Genomic DNA, 22896 nt, shown 5'->3' on the forward strand with positions numbered 1-22896 from the left:
CCTAAAATGTCTAAAATGGGAGCGCCATTCCCAGTAACACAGCCTGAACCCTTCAAGCACTAATTGAAAAATGAAGGGGAGTAACGGTTCTCCTTCCTTCACCGTTGCAACAAGCGGAGGGGGACGTGGCCAGGAGACACGCAACTCCGTAAAGGAGAACAATCCCAGCGAACTACACAAAAGGCCACACTAACTCGCGGGGCCCGCGTTACGCAAAACGGCGTCGTCGTGCGGAGAGAGGCGCGTCCCTCAGACAGCCATCCGTTTTGTCGCACAGGCCAGCCCCCCCATTTCGAATTCAAATCTTAGTCATCCTTGCCTTTTTTGTGTGAGTGGCTCTGCGTGGGCGCAGCGTCCGTAGGCTTGGCTCCCTTGCAAAGGCAACCATTTTTCACTTCAGCTGGAAGTGGAAGCCAGTAGAACGGGGGGCGGACCATGTTGCTGAGGCAGCCAAATCGCGCGAGCAGGGAAGCCGTGAAACTGGCCAATCAAAGAGCGGGAACGGTTTAAAGGAGTGAAGGAGGCGGGCGGAGGATTTGAATTTCCAAACAGCGAAGGATCTGTAGGAGGTGAGTGGGGCTTCGCGGAGGGCTGGGTTTGAGTCTTCTAGGTTCACCCCGGGTTCTTTTTGTTTGTATGGGCCTTTTTGGTGGAAAAGTGCCTTTGGTTGCATCCCATTGGAGAAATAACCCGGTTTGGCAGACTTTAGTTTTGTCTGGTCTTTGCTAATGGAATTTCTGGGAGTTGGGCGTTTGTTGTGGGGCCAGAGCGGAGCTCCGCCTCTCTTGGCCCACAAACAAAACGCCAACTCCCAGATTCCATAGCAAAGACACCAGACAAAAGAAAATTTAAAGCATTGCCCAAACCGGGTTATGTTTCTAGGTTTAGGTTGTGACAATTTAACAGGGGACCGCTCCCTCCGCTCCCGCTTCCGTCTACTGCTAGAAATATACTTCTATTAATGAGATAATGTGCAAGGAATCTGAGGGGAGAGTCCAAGTAGGCCCAAAGTTTTACATGGGTCAACCGTCGTGTGATGTGGCAGCAAAAAAAGGCCAATGCATTTTAGGCTGCATCACTACAAGTACAGTGTCTAGATCAAGGGAAGAAATAGTGGCCACTCATTCTGTTTGGTCAGGCCCCACCTGGAATATTGTTGTCCAGCTCTGGGCACCACAATTTCTTTTAAAAGGATGTGAAAAACTGGAGCGTGTCCAAAGGGACGTGGACCAAAATGGTTGAAGGTCTGCGCAACTATGCCCTATGTAGGAGCAAACTGAGGGAGCTGGGGGGTGTTTAGCCTGAGAAGAGAAGGTTAAGGGGTGATATGTCGCCTGTTTTAAATATTTGAAGGGATGTCATATTGAGGAGGGAGCAAGCTTGTTTCTGCTGCTCCAGAGGACTAGGGACCAGGACCAATGGATGCAAACGCACGGAAAAGAGATTCCACAAGATATTAGAGGAACTTCTAAATTAGGCTATCGACCGTGAACAAAACTCCTTGGCTTGTAATGGAGTTCCTTCCTTGGAGGTTTTCCAACAGCCGGCTGGATGGCCATGTGTTGGAGGTGCTTTTGATTGGGAGTTCCTGCATGGCAGACAGAATGGGTTGGGCCTTTGGATCGGCCCTTGTGGTCTCTTCCAACTCTCCAATTCTTTGATTCTACTTTAGAGGCCAGTGACACACCAACGTTGGTTTCATACACTTTTTTAAAGCCAGAGGTTTCTCGCTGTTCCAGATAGTTTAATATCTTGTAGTGAAGAATTCAGGATGCAGGTCTGTTCCCCTCATAATAATATAAAGTACAATCAAAATGAATCCATAGTGATGTGGTTGTGTGTGTGTGTGTGTGCTCAACAGCTCCCCCATACTACATTTGTAGCCCACAGCTGGAAGGGAGTTTGGATGCTTCGGGGCTCGGTCATAATGACCATCTGCCTGCCTAAACTCTTTTTAAAACGCGGGATGGGTATTTCAGGGGAAGAAGAAACAAGCGGAGAAACAAGACTGTGCTCTAGTGCTCCATTGGCTCCGAATGTAGTTAAAAGGTGTGCGGTAGCATTTGTGAAAATTTTCTATCAACAGATCCCAATGACTAGTTCCAGAGACTTTCAGAGGTTGAGAACCTGCGAGGCAAAAGTTGTGAAGCGTTTACCAATTCATGTCATTTCTCATGTAGTACATTAGTACTGTACGGTATATGTATTCTTGATGGATAAGTTGCTTTGCACAAGCGACCTGTCTCACTGTGGTGCATTTGAGCTATAGAAACAAACCCAGTTTGACACCGTTTTAACTGCATGTTCAGTGCCATGGAATTCTGGGAACTGGTATTTTGTTTGGCACCAGAAGCTCTCTGACAGAGAAGGAGCAATGTCCCACAAAACCACAATTCCTAGGTTCATAGCACTGAGCCATGGCAATTAAAGTGGAGATTCAGTCTGGATTATATTTGAGTGCCAGATGCAGCCTCAAATTTTAACAATGCTCTTAGGGCATGCAGTTAAATTTTCTTCCTAGATGGTAACTTCTGGGTTATTGTCATAGATCTGCTTTAGTGTCTTGTGTTGACAACTTGCTTTGGAAAATCCTGGTGTTCCTTATTAAACTCTGAGCTGCTGTGTGGTGTTGCCATGTGTATATAACCTCAAGTTGCCTAACTGGACTCTAAGGTAAAAACCCTCTATATAGTTTCTATTAGGGCTTCTTACGACTGGCTGGGCACCATATGCAAGAGGTGGGTTTGGCCCCAGTTGCCTTTGAAATATGGCATTAAGAGCACCTGGTATTTGCTCGCCCAGATCATTTTCAGTTGCTATGTGAGGGTGGGTTTTTGGGCTTTTTTGTTGCTTCAACCAGAATGGAGTGGCAATGCCATATCAGATTGTGATGGCGACAACAAACCTTTCAAGGTATGCTTTTTTGATGGAAGATTGGGCTCACAGATTATGGAGAATAATTCATATCAGATTTCTGAAAGGCCCATGTTGGGATAGTTTAAAAATCTGGAAGTTGGAGTCCTGCAACCTATAGTGAACTGACCAAAACCTTTTTTCTTCTCTTCAAGCAATAATGGCAAAAATATAGGTTAAAGCAGAACTGCAATGAGCAATCCTGTCATCACAACAAGGTAAAATGCTATCTCTTCAATGATGTTTTAAACAGTATCACTGTTGGCCTTTGCAAACTGATAATGAGCCTAGTGTTTTCTAATTGTGATTTTCATATGTAAATATGCCTTGTATTAGATGTATGAGTCGGTTGATAGTTGGGTGACCGCCCGTCCACCGGATATTTTCAAAAGACAAAAAAACAAGGCTTCGTTTATAACTTACTGATTCATCCACAGCCTAAGCAGTGGGTTAAAGCGTGTTTTTACAACCTATAAGCTAAATTTGCCCCCAACAAATCTGGGTTCTCATTTTAGCGAACCTCCTCAGAATGGATTGCAAGCCTGAGCTGTGAGCCCTTGTTGCTGGTCTTGAATTATTGCAACCTTGAAATGGTTTTGTGAGTGAGTGGCATGCAGAGCAGTACAGGCATTTAACGCAATCTGGTGCCCACCAGCTAGCTATAGTTGCACATTTTGTGGAATAATATCCAGCACAAATCTTTGAATCATGGGATTCAGAGGAGTGTTCAGGCTGGGTGTCAGTTTTTCATGTTATGAGGGAATGAGAGGCATATGTGTGGCATCTCAGCTCTGGTACATGGGGGAGGGAGTTCGGTTTTCTTTTTCTAAAAACCGTGGCATAATGCCCTCCTGTGATCTTCCACATTCAAGGTAGATATTCTGTTCAAGCACTCACCTGACCCCACCCCCCCCCCCCCCCCCCCCCCGTTACATTGGCAAAACATTTTATTGATAGTTTTTGTACTACAAACCAAGGTGGGAGCTTATCATCAAACCTTTTTTCATTCAGTTTTTTTAGCTAATGCGAGTGACCTCACCTCTCATCATTCATTTCTGGGGGGGCATTAAAAAGTTTCCATTTGTGGTAACCTCTGATGGTTGGTGGGTTGTTCTTTGTGAATACAGCACTTATTCCAAGTTTCCTCCAGGATAACTATATTACAGTCCTCCAATGGAGTCTGTTTCTGCAGTTCGATCTTTTCTCATTCTGCGTCTGGACAACCTGTGTGAATCATGTAAACCAGTGTTTGAATCTTTATTTAGGGATTGTATAGCATGGGGTTCGTTAGTCTAACATGATTTTTTTAATAAAATGCTCATACATAATTTGGGCTGCCCTCACTCCTGTAACCTTACTAAATAAATATCGATACATGGGGAGCTAATACAATAATAAGAATAAAATCATAATAATAATAATAATTATGAGTTTACTTTATAGCCTACCTTGTTTTCCCTAGGGAAATCAAGGGGGGTTACAAAAATAATGATGAAAATACCAAGTATGTATAGTAACAATATACACATCAAAATTCTGCATGTCAGAGTCCAGCCTCCATCAACCCGTTCTCCCAATCAGTACAAATCAACAACGTGATAGGGTGGGAGGAGGAAAGGCACAAACAAGTAGTAAAGTCGCACAATACTGTAACTGAATAACGAAATTAAAAATGTGTTAAATTCAAATTAAGGGTGTTTTGGTAGCAGACAATTTATCTTTCAGGCAGTAGGAGACAGGGAGAAGAGGTCCAACCGTTATGACAGCAAGGGGGAGGCTAATATGGACAGTGCACCTGCCGGAACCGAGATGCCATCTTAACAGGCCTTTGTTTAAACGGCCGGCTAGGGTGGCGATTATGAACGGATCTCCTCCCGCAGGTCAGGTCGTCAATATGGTTTGATTTATTGTGACTGGTTCGCGGCAATCTTTAGTTGTTAGTTATCTCCCCACCCCCCCCAACACGAAGTACAGAGGCATTGTTCATTCATGCCTGGCTTAAAGGCATGGATAATGGTACTTGTTCAGAAGGCTAGGAAGCTGTGCTGAGATTGTCTTCTTCATCAGAAGGCCCATAGATCTTGAGAGTACCTTTGCTTCCATTTCGTGGGGTGGAATTGCCCAGGCTGATGGTATTGAGTGCTGCATGGGAGATGTTTGTGGAGTGTTTCTGTCAGTTTTTCCTATAATGTTGTGGCTACAAAGGCTTATGTTAACCTTGGCTTGTGTTCAGACACAAACAGAATCTGAGACTACTTGGTCTCTTACAGCAATAATACTGCCTGAGTTTGTGCTGAATAATTTCTGAAGCACCCTACATCTTTGTTGTTATATGAGTATAAAGAAGTAAGCTATAAAAAATTGCTCACAATTTGTGTTGAAAGCAAGCTCAGCCTGAAACAGGTTAACCTTCACCTTCTGGAAAATAGTGTGATACTATGCCTTTTTCAGTAGTCAAGAGATTAACTCGATGGTGATCGTTCAATCCATTCCCCCACTGTCCATCAGACAGGTCAGCCTCAGCTGTGTCCATATAAGCAGGATAGACAAATGTCAATATCTCAAACTGGACACTTTATTCCTTGGAAGAAGATTAAAAAGTTTTGTTATAGAAGGATTGGGCAGAGTGCAAGGATAGATACCTAGAATCATAGTTGGAAGAGACCACTAGGGCCATTCCAGTCCAAACCCCCTGGCCATGGCAGGAATGCTCAATCAAAGGCATCCCCGACAGATGGCGATCCTCCAGCCTCTTGTTTTGAAGAACTCTCTAAAGAAGGGAGACTCCACCACAACGTCCGATGGGAGTGTGGGTTCCATTGTCAAACAGCCCCTTACTTCGTCAAGGAAGTGGTCCTTCTAATGTGTAAGGTGGAAATCTCTTTTCCTGGAGGCTTGCAATCCATTGGTTTGCTCATGGGTCCTAGTCTCTGGGAGCAGTCAGAAAACAAGCCTCGCTCCCTCCATCAACATGACATCACTTCAAAATATTTAAACCAGGTGGGCTATAGATATCACGCTCTTCAACCATTCTCTTCTCCAGGTAAACAGCCCCAAGCTCCATCAGTCATTCCTCATAGGGCATATAGTTTTCCATAGACCCTTCACCATTTTAGTTGTCCTCCTTTGGACACACTCCCGTTTCTCAGTCCTTTTTAATTGTGGTGCCGCGAACTGGACACAAAATATCCAGGTGGGGGCCTAACCAGAAGCAGAATATAGTGGGACTATTACTTCTGATCTAGACAGTATACTTCTGTTGATGCAGCCTAGATCCTATTGGCTTGTTAGCTGCCGCCATTGCATTGTTGACCTATGTTAGCTTGTGGTCTACTTGGATTCTGATCTTTTTCACATGTATAGTTCCACAACTGAAAAAAATTGGAGTTCACATATTATTTACAGGTATGTTTCAAAGCAGGCAAAACAGTTTAGATGGTCCAAAGCGTGGTCCGTGGACTCAGAACAAGACACATGGAAATAAAGAAGCACAGGTGTGTTCGGACGCGCAAAGTGCCCAGCGAGGAGTATGCACTACAGAAACCGGGTGCCAAATCAAAACACACTAACCAGTTGTTAAGCAGCACCGAAAACATCTTTGTTCATCCAACATCAAAAAGTGTAAATCCAAACAAACCAAAGAAATCTCCTCAGCGCCTGCGCTGCCTGGTACTACTACTATTTAAGTGTCTTGACTTCCTACAAAATTGTTGATGGCTTCCCATATACTAAAGGGGGAGTTGCCACGTAGTGGTTTGGTGTTGGACAAAGACTTTGGAGGGCCGGTTCAAATCCCCACCATCATGAAAACCACATGGTGACCTTGGCAAGTCACCCTCTATCGGCTTCAGAAGAAGGCACTGGCCAAACCCCCTTGAACAATATAGCCAAGAAAAATTGTGATAGGTTCAACTTGGGTTGCCATAAAATTAGAAATGACAAAAACAACAAAGGGACAAGCCTCACAAGTGAAAAATATAGCACATTTCAATAAAAAACACTGTCAGCTGGGTATATAATAATAATATTTATTTGATATACCACCCTATGGGAACACAATCCGGGCGGTTGACAACGAGTAAAATATAAAATAACAATTAAAAACATTTTATCCCTCCCCCCTTAAGACAGTATTAAACAGTATGACATATTAAAAACACAATATCAAAAGCATAAAAACCACAATTAAAATAAAAAACCAGTGATATCCTCTGTTGATCCTCAACATCACTAGATGGGGTCCCGGGAGGAATGGAGGGAATCAGGGAACCTGGGCCGGGAGGTTATCTGGAAAGGCCTGCCGGAAGAGATCCGTCTTGACTGCTTTTTTAAAGCTGTCTAAATGATGTTATCTGATGGATCTCATTCGGCGGTCGTTCCAGAGTTTGGGGGCGACAGCAGAGAACGCCCTCTGGGAGGTCGCCGCAAGCCTAGATTTAATAGGCTGCAGTAAGTTTCCTCCAGAGGACCGGAGAGAGCGCGGGGAGGATTGTACGGGAGGGAGGGGTCCCTGAGATAGTTGGACCCAAGCCATTTAGGGCTTTAACAAATGATTAAACAACACTTGTACTGGGCCCGGAAGCTGATAGGCAGCAGTGGAGCGGACCTACAAAACCGGGTAATGTGGCCCTCCTAGTGTTCTGGACAAGCCTGGCTGCCATGTTTTGAAACCAGCTGTAATTTCCGAGTCAAGCACAGGGTAAGCCCCATGTAGAGTGCATTACAGAAGTCAAGGCGTGAGGTTACCAGAGCGTGCACACTGTCTCGAGATCCCTACTTCTAGAAAAGGGCGCAGCTGGCATATCAGCAGCCAAGCTTATAACAGGCCACTCTGACCGTCGCATTTACTGATTTGTCATCAGGAGCGCGAGTCCAGGGCACCCCCAGATTGCGAAACACAGTCAATGGAGGAGAGTGTGACCCATCCAGGGACTGGAGGTTGCACCCCAATTCTTGGTTTCAGGGCGGCCACTACATCTACCATGAGCACCTCCGTCTTGTCTGGATTCAGTTTCAATATTGGTTTCAGTATTGGTTGAAAGGGACACAAGAATATCTTTCCATGTTTTAAGCACTGCCATAAAAAATGAACTTTTCTACCTGCAGGGAAAAAGCCTGTAGCAGAAGTTGCACCAGATCAGAAGACTGAAAACAAATGGGCATCAGATCCAAAGAATGAAAGTAAAGGGGAAACAAAGTCAAGTGAAACAAAAAAGTGAGCTGTATATTTTGTTTCTGTGGGTGGAAACTTGAGAAGGTGTAGGGAGTCTTTATCATATCTAATGGTTACATGTACAAGTACAGTCTTATGGGTACAGGAATCTTCAAGGAAATAGAATTGAGCATTTGTTGTGCATTGAAAAAGTGATCCTTGCTCAGCATTCCTGGGCTTTAGAAGGTGTATAGTGTCTAGACAGAGGGAAGTAATAGTGCCATTCTATTCTACTTCAGTCAGAATTCACCTGGAACACTGTCCAATTGTGGTACCATAATTCAAGAAAGATGTTGACAAACTGGAGCTTGTGCAGAGGAGGGCAACCAAAATGGTAAAAGGTCTCAAAAACAAGCCCCATGAGGAGTGACTTAGGGAGCAGTGTGTGTTTAGCATGGAGAAGAGAAGGTTAAGACCTGTTTAAATATCTGAAGGAGTGTCATATTGAACAGACTTGTTTTCTGCTGCTCCAGAGTAGGACATGGGCACAGTAGTAAATGAAATCTCTACAATCAGAGGTAGAAGTTAGAAAAATAACCAATTTGTAATATTAGTCGCAGAATACATCAGAAAGCATAGCTAGTGCTGTTCTACCTAGCCTATTCTATGAGGCTTTGTCCAATACAATAAGTTTACCAAGTTATAGTCAAACTTCAGAGTACCACTTCATGGGGAATAAGCATGGGAATCTGCTTGCCTTCACGTGGGCTTCTCCTATACATCTAGGTAGCACCTCATGGATAGAGGATGCTGAATAACCTTGATCTGACTTGCCAGGGCTCTAATATTTCGCTATAAACATTTGTGATGCATGCTGTAATTAAGGATGAAGAAAGTGATTTACTATTTTCGTAATGATAAAGTTAAGTACTTACATCATGAAATGATAATTTTAAACACTGAAACAAAAATGTACCCCTTAAAGTTGTCTTTTCCGGTAAGAGGAATAATTTTGCATCAGGGTTATGTGGGTTGACTTAACTGCCTGCTTTTGCAAGACACAAACAACTGCTTGCTCTTTTTAAGTTAGCAAATGAAAGATTACTTTCATTTTTTATTTTATTAAAGAAAACAGTGGTCACTGGATGACTTTGAAATTGGACGTCCCTTGGGCAAAGGGAAATTTGGGAATGTGTACCTGGCTCGTGAAAAGGAGAGCAAGTTCATTCTGGCACTGAAAGTCTTGTTTAAGTCACAATTGGAAAAAGCAGGTGTTGAACATCAGCTGCGTCGAGAGGTGGAAATACAGTCTCACCTTCGGTAAGGTTGATTGAAAATGGCTATCTTGCATGTTTTTTTAGGATTAATGTGTCTAAATCTGATTTTTAGGAATTTCTGAAGAATGTGTCCAGCTGCCCTGGAGATGAGCCCTGCTACAATGATTCTCCTTTGTTTGTTGCTGGCATCACTTTCAGTTTTAACCTAGATTTTGTATGGAAGACACTGCAGATATGCTGTAGTCATGGTGCTGTTAACTTTAGGATAGTTGAATAGCAGGAAGATGCTTTAGGAATTTAAGTATACTGTATGTACTTATATATAAGTCTAGAAATTTTAGTAAAAAAAACTGACCCCCAACAACCCAAGTCGACTTATCCACAGGTCAATGTAAGTACTGTACCTTAACTCATTCATATATATATATATATATAGAGAGAGAGAGAGAGAGAGAGAGGAACCGTCCCCTGGTGAAAGGAAAGCATTGAGCTCCCTCTGTTCTCTCATCCATCCAGTCTTTAGGGGTGAGCACAATCATGCCTGCTGGAATTTTGTAAGTGCTTTGACACTGTTTTCCTTTGCTCCATCCTTTACCCACTTTAAGTTTTACCGTCAACTTATCCATGGGTCATTTCAAATCCCACAATTTTGCCCCCAAAACTTGCCCTCGACTTATATGTGAGTATGTATGGTACTTGCCGAAAGGCTTGTAGTACAGAGAACTGTTTCAAAGGCATGCTGTGTTGCACACTGAAGGACATTTGATTACTATAAAAGAACTGTTTTAGGGAGTTGAGACAGATTTATTCACTGTTTTTGGCTTTGTGTTTTGCAAAGTGTTTTTAGATAGATATCTCTTTCATTACTGCTTCCCAAAGCATTTAACTGTAGATTTCCAGTCTTTCTACCAACATTTTCTCCTCTCCTGAGGGTGAAGGATCAGTCAGTGTTAATTGTAAGTTGTTGGCGTGACTCTAACAAATGACAGTATATTGGCTTGTCCACCTTCTGATACCTGTAAAGGCATTCCATTTTAAACATGATGGTGAGAATCATTACTAGAAACTTAGACATTTTGTGACACTATTAGAGTTGGCTACAAAACAAGCTGCAGTAAAAAGTGAATGTCTAAATTCTTGCAATAAGTTGTATAAAACAGTATTTCATGAGGGATAAGGTAAAAGAGCACAAGAAAAGCTATGTTTTCCCCAAGAAGGCTTAAAAGCATTTGGGCAAGGTTTATTCTAGCTTGACAGAGCAAAAATCTTTATTGCTACTCTAATACTGGAGCCTTCTGTGCGGCATGGGGTATATCCTCAGTGCCTGGTTCTCAGAGAGCATTTGAACTAAGGCACTATGAGAGTAGTGGCATGGGGAATTCCTTGAAGTTGACAATAGTTACTGTTGATCTCTGCAGTCATGCTGGCCACATGACTACAGTGTGGTGCAGTCATGCTGGCTCCCTCGGCTTAGTAAGAGATGAGCACTGGCCGTTACACGACTAGACAATTGCATCAAAGGGGAAACTTTTACTGTTGATAGTAGCCACCAATGGGAACTTGGCTAAAATTGCAGCATACCAGAAGAGGGAATGGCATGTGCGCCGCAGGCACAAGCCCCATTCTTTTACATGGGGCTTCATCATATGCAGTATTTCCCTTAGGCGGGAGGGGGGGAGTTGCCCTGAATGGATCCCCTGTGTAAGTGAAGGATGCACTGTAGTTGGTTTCTGCAATCAAGTTGTATAATGGAAGCAAGGGAAGAATTTGTAACAGTGTTCCATTAGTAAATATGTCTTTCATAAAACATGCATTTTTTATAGGCATCCCAATATACTTCGCTTATATGGCTACTTCCATGATGCAACAAGAGTCTACTTAATCCTAGAGCATGCACCTCGAGGAGAAGTATACAAAGAACTCCAAAAGCTTTCCAAATTTGACGAGCAGCGAACAGCGACTGTATGTTCTTGAATGAAAATTTTGTGAATAACCTTGGTGGTGGTGTGTGCCTTCAGGTTCTTATTTATGGCGACACAAAGGGTTTTGTCCAGAAATTATGCTTTTTTGACAAGATTTGTTCAGAGTGGTGTTGCTTTTGCCTTCTTCTGAGACTGAGAGAATGTGACTTGCCCAAGGTCAATTTGTGGATTTTCATAGGCATTTTCATAGGGGATTCGAACCCTGGTCTCCAGAATTATAGTCAAACACTGAAACCATTATACCACTTCCATACTGTAGGTGACTGGATTTAACCTAAGGTTGCCTATCCATATCCAAAAGTTTTCTTTGATGGAAAAGGGCTTGCTAGAGTGCTTATCCCTTCTACTATTCTGAGACAAAGCAATACTTAAATTTTCTGTTCTTTAGATCAAGTATAAAAAATGTTGATATGTGTGTGAGAGAGAATTCATTCTTTACTTTCCATGGTAGCAGTTTGCTTATGCAAAAAGAGTTCATAGCTTTTCTGCAAAACTGTACAAAACAGGGTTTTTGCATACTTTTTTTTTAGTTAATAGGACACTGTCTGCCTTCTGAGCAGAATGAACTCTTAAGATGAATACTGCTTTTTGCTTGGTATTGTAGTCAGCAGAATGCAAAAATGGAAATAAATTGCCTATAGCCTATTAACAGGCAACAGGCAGCCCACATCTGATTTACCTGTACTTCTCCATCTCTGGCTCAGGAATTGAAGGCTACATTGGCTCATCACTATCCCCATGTCTGCATTTTTTTGGTAATTTTTATGGTTCCAAATAAGCCCCTAGGGGACTGGGGATTGAGACTTCAAATGGCCTTGGAGTTACCCATTCCTCCCACCCTTGTGTTTGACAACAAAAATAGTCCAAGTAGCATGTTTATGATGGTGATCTATTTGCTGCACTAGCTAGCTGAGGAGTGGGGAAATTGTGTTTGGAAAGAGAGGAGTGCCTGTGTGTGTGTGTGTGGTAGGCTGTTCTTCTGTTTTAAGTTTGTGAAGTAGATGGGGAATAGTGTTATATTTTTTCTGCATATTAAAAGGGGACAAGTGCAGCCCTGTACTGCCTTGCCTACCTGTTGTATGGTTCTGTTCTTATTTCCATTTTTTAAAAGCCCAGGAGGCTTTAGAACTTTAGGGATCCCTGTGTTTCAGGAAATATAATATTAAGACCTCTAACTTTTTCTACAGTCAATGCAATCATCCTGACAAGTGTGTAAAGCCTGTAGTCGTGTTTTAAAATGAAAGCAAAGAAGAAAAACAAATTATGGGCAGAGAAAATTAGAGAATGGAGCATGTACAAAAAAAAGCCCTTGCCTTTCTCACGAGAAGGAAGAAGCATAATTATGTATAATTAAGCCATATGGGAATACCTCTTTCTGAAATGCCATCTTTTCTATTTTTTCTGTTCTGATTACCAAATTAAACAAAGGAATTAATAACACGCATATCAAAATCCTTACTTCGGAGAGAAAACAGAAAACAACCAACAGAGAGCCCTGAGGGGGGGAGAAAAAGCTCTTTTAAACTTGCATGTGTGCATTTATATAGCTCAATTGTTTAAAGTGTACTCTCTTTACATACCTTAGAGTTATAATTGGTGCTTACTATACTTATGTACGTAACTAGTATAATATACTCAAAAACTATATCCGATAGTTATATAAGTTCCCGCTGTCACCTCTATTTTGGCACTCACACCTTCATGGATATGTTATCTAATATTCTTATTCAATACTCCTGTGGTGTAAGAGTGTCATCGAGAATATGCTGCTTACGCCGGATGGTTATGTGCAAAATAAACAAATCATTTAGAAAATTCTGCTACTCCACACCTTTAAAGTCAATTTCTGTAAAATAAAGACCATCTAGATTACTTGCAATATTGCTCACCTATTAAAAAAGCAAAGAAAAAGAGAAAACATTTACGTGATAAAAGATACAATAAGACTACAGCTAAATTAGCGCAGCTTTTCCTTTTTTCGGCTTAACTTTATATTTTTTAAATTCTTTACTTTTATTCTATCAAGGGGTTTTCTGGCAAGATTTGTTCGGAGGTGGTGTGCCTCTGCCTTCCCCTGAGGCTGAGACGGTGTCCGATTTTCCCCATCGATCAATCATTGGTTTCATGGCAACACTGGGTAATCGAATCTCTGATCTCCCTGGTACACACTGCATCAAACCGCTTGCTCCCCCTACCCTCTTTATTGTCAGGCTTAGATTGGAAGTTTTTCCACCAAAACCTTGAGTGACCCAATCCTAGAATTTGTCTTCATGGGGACAATCCAACATTTGGAGAGTAGAACACCTGAAATGGATGCGGAGACTAAGAAGGTAGCCTTCTGTGGAGGCTCTTTTGATATGTGGTGGCAGGATGCCCTATGGTTTGCTGCGATTGTAATGGTGCGTGGCTTAATTCTACAGTCCCTTACTATTTCCCTAGTACAAACAGGATGCTCAGCCCAGTGTTTCCAGAGAAGTGCTCTCTGAAGAAATATTAGCAGGTTTGAATTGCTTATTCCTGGCAGACTTAATTGGCCTTTTACTTGATGCCGTGTCTTTTTTTGTATGAATTGATGAGAGCATGCCACTTTGTCCTGTAAAATGAACTCCTGTAGAAGAGGTGGGAAACATGTGCTTGCTTTCTCCCGATGCTATTCTGTGCCCTGCCAGCTCTCACCAGCCCTTAGTGTACAAACCATGGTGTTGGGGGTGTTGGGTAATAGCAATCCAATCACATTTGGAGGTTCTTCTCTTTATTGCCCCATTCCCACTCTCGATTTGTTATATTCTGCCCGGAATGGTAATGATAATATTAATAAAGCCATTCTTTACTACTGGTGTACTGTATTTCAAGCACTTTCTTGACGTACAGCTATCTGAAGGCGAAACCTTATTGCTGGATTTCTTAAAAATAATAATAAAATTTTTATTTATATCCCGCCCTTCTCCGGCTCCGGGCGGTTTACTAACAGAGATTAAAAACAATGGTGCCATAATCAATTAAAAACACTTCTACAGGCGAACCATACTAACAATTTAAAAAACACGACCAAAAAGTCAAGAGGATAAAACAAAAAACCCTTCGCCCAACCCTCTTGGCCACGGAAAGAGGAGGGGAGGCCCACAGGATTTTAATCGTGGAATGCTCTGTTTGACAGGAAGGTTTTAAGTCCTTCCTTGAATTGCCGGCCAGGGTGGTAGTCGCGGAGCTCTGGTGGGGACGCGTATTCCAAAGGCCCCTGGGGCAGCCATGGATAAAATGCCTCCGGGTCGGTGGGAGGCTTAACCTAGCCCCCAGGCACCTTCGTAATGCTGCCCAGACGTTCTGAGGTTGTGCGGGCGAATGTACAGTGAGAAGGCTGGATCCATTTAGGTATCGGGCCCAAGCCATTTAGCGGCTTTATAGGGTGCTCAACCACACCTATATCCAGGAGCTCGGAAGCGCTGGGCAGCCAATGGAGGTCTTTCAGCACGTTTCTGTGTTTATATGTCTGGTCCTGGGGAAAACGGCGCCAGTTCTATGACCAGCCGGTATGCCATATTTCTGCACCATTTGCAGAGCTCCGAGTTTGCGTTATAAGGGTTTGCCCCATTAGAGTACATTGCCGAAATCAAAGCTCTCGAATTACCAGAGCACTGTACAAAACCGTTTATAGCGTCCCTCTGGTGCCAGGTCTGGCGCAGCTGCTGCGAATACGCCGAAAGCTTATGGAAGTTGCTCTTGACCGTCGCCATTAAACTGAGCAGTCGGTTGAAGCGCGAGTCACGAAGCACCCCATGGACTGCGCACGTGAGTCCTTACCGGGGATGCGTTGTACCCCGTTCAGGACAGGTGGAACCACCTCCCTTCCTGTGACAGGAGAACCTATCACTAGTACCTCCGTTTTCTGGATTACCTTGAGTCGCGTTTTCCCTAATCCAGCCCATTACTGACTTTCTCGGAAGGGCCCCGATGAGGAGAGAGACGCCATCCCCACAGTCCACTGCCTCAGACGGAGGAATGAGAAACTGATTTGGGTGCATCAGGTACTGATAACCCCGCCGCCCCCATGTCTCGGATGATCTTCCCAGCGGTTTCATGTAAATGTTAAATAGCATGGGAGACAGAATGCTCCTTGAGGGACACCGGTTTTTTTACCAGGAGCTCTCGTTCCGGAGAGCACAAGTCATCCCAGCCGCACCATCGGGACCTCACCCGGAGAGGTAGGACCGGAACCACTGGCGCGCAGTGCCCCACGATCCACCTCTGCCAGGCGCCCCGAAGGTACATGTCTATCGGATCGAAAGCCGCTGAAGATGTCCAAGAGCAACCCAGAAGGGACCCGTTCCCGTCGGATGATAAGAGGAGATCATCGACCAAGGCGACCATGGCCGTCTCAACCCCGTAAACCGCCGGAAGCCAGGTTGTGAAAGGGTCCAGATAATCAAGTTCACTCCAAGGACCGCTGAAGCTGGATTCGCATAACGCCTATCGATCACCTTACCCAACAATTGGTAGCAGCGAAAAAGCGCCGATAAAGTATTACTGTACCCAGGGCGGTCGACGGGAGGGCTTTTTTAAATAGGTTTCACCCATGGCCAATTTACGTTGAGAGGACATAAGCCATCCCTCCAGAGATGTAATTAACTATCCGGGTAATTAAATGATTGTTCCCGCCGGTCCCCCTGGGCCCGTAACCACGACTGTGCGACAGGGATCCAGAGAGCAGGTGTTTTCCGAACACCTTCCGGAGTATTCTTGGCCAGATTGTTCAGGAGGGTTGCCATCTGCCTTCTCTGAGGCTCATTTTTATGACTTGTCCTATGTACTCAGATTTTTCACAGGTGAATGGGGTTGAACCCTGGTCTCCAGAGTCCTAGTACAACACTGGGCAACTGACCACAAAGCTTTTCCCCCCCCCTTCTTTTTTTCCTCCCCCTCCTCCTCCCCGTAAGTTTTACCTCCTGTACCAGAATGTAAGTTTCCTTTGTATTGGGCAAGACTCCAAAATGGGCTGTCCCTAGATGCAGGGTAGGGGAGCCCCAGAGATGTCTAATATGTGCGCTGTTGGTAACCCCTTTGACCAACCCCACCCCTCCTACCAACCCTCGCCTAACTCACCAACAGTTCCTGAATATGAATACTATTAGGTTTGTATTCCCAGCCTTTTTTTTTCCAATAGGGAATCAGGCATGCGCCTGATGAGACTAGTTCTATCTTTTGGTTATGAAGTTTCATGGATCTAAATAATAAAAAACCTTATAAAAATGGCATGTGGATGAGGTCGCTGATTTGATTTTTAAATTCCTACCCCTTGCCATTTAATGTCAAGTCAGGCTAATACCGGCACTCTCTTGAAAAAACGTTTCCTAGAAATTCCCCCTATTGGCTCCTACCAATTTCAGGCCTTGCCTTGTGTAAAGGGGACGACGCTAAAACTAAGCTGACTTTGCTTTAAGAATCATACCTGTAATTTACGACTCGAAGCTAAGATTCAACTCTCTGACCCATATGTGCATCCTATTTAGCTCTCCCGGACGTCACACTCACTCACACAAACGCCGACCTCCGCCTTACACACGCCCTTTTCATTCCGAATGAAACCACACCTGTGCGTGCCCGTTCTAAATCCCTCTTAAATTTCCGCACCATACCTATAGCAACGCACACGACTCAGGCCCGTTCTATCTTACGCTTAACACGATAATCAGTTGTTGAACCACTAAGGAGCACCACCCCCCCCACGACTCCACCCCGCTCCCCCCCAGAAGTTATTTCAGAAAAAGTCAATTACTTCTCAAACGCCCAACATTCGACACCAACACCCCTCCATATGGCGCGCCCCCAACCCCGCCACACACTCTATGGAGCTTTAAGTCCTTCACCCACCCAGCCGCGCACGCGCCGGACCCACCCACCCCCACGCGTATAGTGTCAGTTGGGACAACATGGTGTGATATTCAGAGACCTACCAACACAACGCGCACCCCAACAACATCCAAAAATCACCAGTGATGGCCCCAGCCATTAAAGCTTATAGGCAAGGGGTTAAAAACCATAAAGAGTACAAAAAAAAAATTGGAAGATGTTAGCAGGCTGCATTTTGCTCTTTCTGTTCTCAGTTCAACAGCATTGGAGGGCTGTTTTTGCAGTCGGGGGGCGCACTCCTCCTGGCTGTGTGGTTACTGGGAGATTGGTCAAGTCCAGGAACATTTAACATCCATTTGCAAAACAAAAAGATACTTTTTCAATCCACTATGTCTCCATCATTTGTCAGGGCATAGCCTGCCGTGGGCTCCGATTGGATAAACATCCACACCAAATTTTGTATTGAAATTTGCTTCTGATGCCCTACTTTAGTGTTTTATTATCTGCAAAATTTTACCGAGATACTGTTAGTGATCCTCTGTTGTACTACGACAGGACGGCAAAGAGTGGGCTAGTCCTTTCTCATCAAACCCCCACCCGCCAGCTGTCCAAGCCCACGCCTGGCTGGACTCCTATCTTTTTCCGGGGGCGGTGGGGGGGAGAACCCCACCTTAATCCTTGCGCTGGTCCTTGGCTGTGACTCGGCAAGCGCGTACCACTTGCCCATTGAGAGCCTGCTCTTCCTCCTCCAAGCCATGAGGCCATCACCTGTGTTTCCAAAAATCTCGCATTGCCTACCCTCCTCCACAGGTAGCTCAGAAACCTCTCCAGGGGCTCAGGCGCCACGACGGTTCCAAGACCCCCGGGCGGCAGCGACACACGCGCACACACGTACGCGTCGAGCTTTCTGTTCACACCCTTCTTGGCACCCCTTTAGGCACCCAATTCTACCTCTTATCCACATTCTTCTACAGGCAACCAGCTCGGCCCCGCCGGCCTTTTGCCCTTACAGCACAGCCATAATACCAGGATGCCACTTTTATCCCATATCTTCTGCCACCTTCCCACCCCCAACACACACGCCCCGCGCTACAACGCACCGCCCATCATCAAACTCTAAATGGCGACCGCCAACCCACAGCACAACCACGACCCACACCACCCCCAACATCCCTGTTACGCGCACCCCACTTCCTTCCATCTTCTCTCGAATTTTCATGTTAGTTTCCCCCCCTACATCCTCCACTATAACACACAGCACCCATACTGCAGTGTCACTTACCTATTAGTTTAAGCTTCTTCCCCTCCCGTTTAATAATCAACGTCAAGGCATTTGCATAAATGACTGCGCTCGCCGCTTAACTCTCACCCGCATCCCCCATCTCGAACGCGATCTTTCCATCTCGTACCCAAATCTACATTCATCTTGTTTTTCATCTGCAACCGACAACTAACTTTTTTGTATTTCCCGTACCTTAACAACCACAAGCGGTTACCCTACACGCGGCGCGCCCCCCTCTCTCGCACCCAATCCAGTCACACCCCCACAATTAACCACTTTACAGCACGGTGTCCCACAGCACCCCGTAGGTCAACCAAATCTCGCATTTCCAACCCCTCTCAGTTACCCCCAACACACACACACTTAAACGTGACCTAGTCTGTCTGCCACTGAGTATGAGCTTTCCCAGCCGTTTCCCCCCACCACCCCATGTCTACAACCACCTCCCACTCCTCCTCAGTACACCACCCCAACGTATACGCACGAACCCTCTTTTGGTCTGACCCACTAGACCACACACAGCACACGTTCCCGCGCTATTGACACACCTCCACACCTACCTCTCCAACGTTACCAAGCTACCCTTAACCCAGCCACGCATATACTCATTTCCCCCACCCCCCATCGGACACGTCCCAATTCGCTACCTACCGTCAGATTTCCTCCAAGCCACAGACACACACATGCCATTTCCCCACATGCATGACCTGCAGTCCGACTTCTGGGGACAGCACCACCTACACACACCCCACGCACACCGCACACACACCCCCCTAACCGTCGACACATTATTCAAAATTTTTATTCCAAGACTATCCTTACACACCAAAGGCGACCGTTATTTAACGACAAAGTAACGCACACACACACACCACTATCCCTGTGCATTTCACCGCTCCGTCTGTGCGGGTGTGCGGATTGCTCTTGCACGACATCCAACACACACTACCATGACACCCACAATTTTCTGTTGCTATGAAGCCCGCAAGGACGGATCCCCCCAGGAATAGCCGCCATCTGGCTGAGAACAAACCTCAACTTTTGTGCCTCCCACGGTTTGGCTCATTGCCCGCGGCCTTCCTCCGTATGTTACCGTTTTTACCCCTCCAACCTTCTTTGACCTGCAACCTCAATGCCCTTGCCCTGACACACCCCCACACCCCTGGCTCCCACCCAACTTCCAACTCCTCCACACACACACGCGCACGTCCTATCCTGCCACAGACACACCTTCTAACCAATTTTCAAGTCACAATCTGTGCTTCATATATTGGCTTGCCATACAGGGTTGCCATCAATGTATTTCACTGCTGTGAAAACCTGTGATGCACTCCATGCTATGACTGCATTTTGACTGTGCCCGTAGTGCTAGTAGTTAGCATCAGTAGCCCCAGTGCTTCGCAATTCTATGCTGGGAGTTGTAGAGTGTGTTGTAACCCATGAATGTTTAGCACCTCTTCTATGGCAACCTTGGTATGGGTTTGCCCGAAAGCTTGAGATCAGATCCCGAAGCACCTTCCGTTACAAAGGAGGAAAACTTGTAGTCAACCTTTTAAACAAAAGAAACCGTTACTGTTCAATATGCTTGTTGATGGACTTAGAAGTTTTGGTTTAAGCTACATTTCCAGATCCAGGTCTTAAATGGATCTATTTGACATCTGACATTCTATATGCCAGTGGGTAACTTTTCCTGAACGTAGTAATTTTGTGGTTTCCCTTTTGATCTCTCCCTTTTACTAACCGAAAAAGGCGTATGTGTGAATCTATAGAGTCATCATTGCAGAGAGCGGAGACATCAACTGTACAATCCAAACTCCTCCTAGAGTTGTGTTCTCCCAGCCTGTTACTGGTCAATCCCCCCCTTGCAGGGTAGGATCCGGATTATTTTCAAACCCTTTCACTGCTGAATGTCGAGGAAGGCCTTTTTGCTGCAAGATGAATGTACACCCCTCAAATGGTGACCAGGGGCAGGTATTTGACGACACACATTTTTGAATCGTGTATGTCACTGATCAAGCTCCAGATGTTTCTCCATCATATTGTATTGCTTTGTCCATTGTATATAATTCCGAGGGAAAAATTGTTAAGGAGGCTATTGGAAATGAATAATCTTTTTGTATGGGCTATCAGTGCTACTTATTGGAAGATCGGAACCCACCTATATTACCAGGCTAATGGTTCTGTTGTATCTTTAAAGTATTTAAACATCTTTATCTTTTTAAACTATTATTATTTTTATGGCAACCTGTATTAATATTGTATTAATTTAATTCTGTTTTTAATGTACTATTTTCTATTTTTAAAATTGTACTGTTTTTAATCTTGTATGACACTCTGGGTCCCAGTTTTGAGAAGAGGGTAGATAGAATATAAATAAATGTAATAATACATAACAATAACAACAAAACAACACCAACAATAATAATAATAGTGATAGGGTAAAGCACACATTTTAGCAAGGAGAAAATTCTAATCTCCTTAAAGGGCCAGAAAACTTGAGGCAATGACACTGCCCTCAAAAAGCCAGATACAGGTGTTCTGTAACACTCCAGCAGAAAATTCCGGGCTTAATAAGTAGGATCCTTATATAAGCACCAAATAATGTAAATCTTGCTTACCTTTGAAATAGCTCTATTATTTTCCTGGTATGTTTCAGCCTCAAAAGGGGCTTTCCTACCAGTAAATTCATAACACAGGACACCAAGGCTCCACCAGGTACCTTTTCATCATGTGTTCTACCCTCAATCATTTCAGGTGCAAGTAGTCAAGGGTACCACCACAGGTTTGATCCTCCTAAAATGTGGAAGATGTATAGTTAACACAAACTGAAATTTGATAACCTAGAGCAGGGTTTGTTTAGAACAGATGCAACTACAAAAATATTTCCATCAACTATCTGCATTTTTTAGCCCTGTTCACCACCTTTTTTAAGGTGCTACTGTCCCTAAGTGCAGATTTGGTTTAACAACCACTGCTAAATTGCTCAAACTAGCCACTTTTAGGGTATAAGTTAACCAAGTTATCTTACTCTGGACCCTTTAATGGAATTTCATTGGTGTTAATCATCTAAACAGCTCCAGCTCACAGCTTAAGGACAAACACTGTTCTCTATTTCTTCACTGTCACTGAGAAAATTAAGAGGTAATGTGGCATACTTGGAGAAATCAGAGGTTTTCAACAGGGGTACAAGAGGGTCTTTCAACCACCATTCTAAGACCGAAAATATCTGTTTCCCGATGCTGCATGCCGAAAAGGATTAAGCCATGAAATACAGGGCATGAAGGAAGATGCACTGCTCAGGCTTCCGCAGTATACATTATCCTGTGGAGAATATACTTTGCATTCTGAACACAGACACTCTTAGGCGCTGAAGCTACAACATTCACTTAGAATCTAAAAAGCTCCAAAAAGACGTTTCCCTCCCTTCGGATTCTTAGGCACCAGAAACAATTGCTAAGCTGTTTTCACATAACTGACCACCTCAAAAAAAATCCAATTCCTGTTTGAATCATCCACATTCTTTTTGGTATATTCTCACAATATTAAAACACACTCTTGAACTGAATATTCCATGTACTCTTACCTAGAGGATGGCAGCATGCACGGGACCCATCCCAAACCAGCAATTTTTAGCTCTCCATTTGATCCCAGCAGTGGTTTTCAGGCTTTATGTCCCTATGATATTACTCTTTTCGAGTGACAGTAAGATAGAGCATCCGCCAGTTCAGTCATTATACTGGTGGGGGGAAAAATTGAGCCTTTTATGATGAAGTAATCAGATATTAATATGAATGGGTATGGCTAGTATTATGCTAAAGGGTTACACTATGCCCACATACCAAAAGGCATGGGTAAAATGGGAACACTTAGTAAGCCAGAATATTTATGCAGGACAAAACCTTTTACAATTACACTCGTTCCCTCCCTTGCGGTCTCGGTATCTCCCTCCGGATGGGAGCACTAGGGACATGGTGCACACTAGTGTCGCACGCACCGGCAGCAGAACCATTGTAACCAATGGGGACCCACCACTTTGTATTTTCTGGATTTGCGTGGGGGGGGGTGTCCGGAACGTATCCCCCGCAAATCAGGAGGGACGACTGTTATAGTCTTTTTCTTCCTTCTATCTACAAACAAATCCAAAAACATAAACGAGTAGACAGTATGCCCACCAATTACAGTTCTATGACCAAACTTCATTTACTACTATAGAGCAGGAGTGCAGGTTTGTAGGCTCCATGTACCCCCTCCCCCTCCAGGCCTGTTTTATGACTGCCGGGGGACAAAATACTTTTCTCCAGAATGCCCCCAAGCAGAATATAGAATGTAAGAGCACTTCCACATAGTTGGATCATAAAGAGACAGCCCCTCCTGATTTCTAAAGTACACAGAACCTGTACGAGGCACATTTTGTGTGGTTTCAGTTACAACACCACACACTCA

The 22896-nt window shown here is 44.2% G+C and overlaps 1 protein-coding gene across 1 annotated transcript in view; it reads left to right on the forward strand.

Moving 5' to 3' along the window:
- Window positions 1–22896, forward strand: part of AURKA (aurora kinase A) — a 90647-nt gene that overhangs the window by 9480 nt on the left and 58271 nt on the right. Inside the window, exons 2-5 of the mRNA XM_042462499.1 lie at window positions 6568–6582; window positions 8020–8128; window positions 9194–9385; window positions 11166–11304. Coding sequence (XP_042318433.1) covers window positions 6568–6582; window positions 8020–8128; window positions 9194–9385; window positions 11166–11304 — 455 coding nt within the window. The remainder of the gene's footprint in view (window positions 1–6567; window positions 6583–8019; window positions 8129–9193; window positions 9386–11165; window positions 11305–22896) is intronic.

Source organism: Sceloporus undulatus, chromosome 4 (genome assembly GCF_019175285.1).
Source record: "Sceloporus undulatus isolate JIND9_A2432 ecotype Alabama chromosome 4, SceUnd_v1.1, whole genome shotgun sequence".
NCBI lineage: Eukaryota > Metazoa > Chordata > Lepidosauria > Squamata > Phrynosomatidae > Sceloporus > Sceloporus undulatus.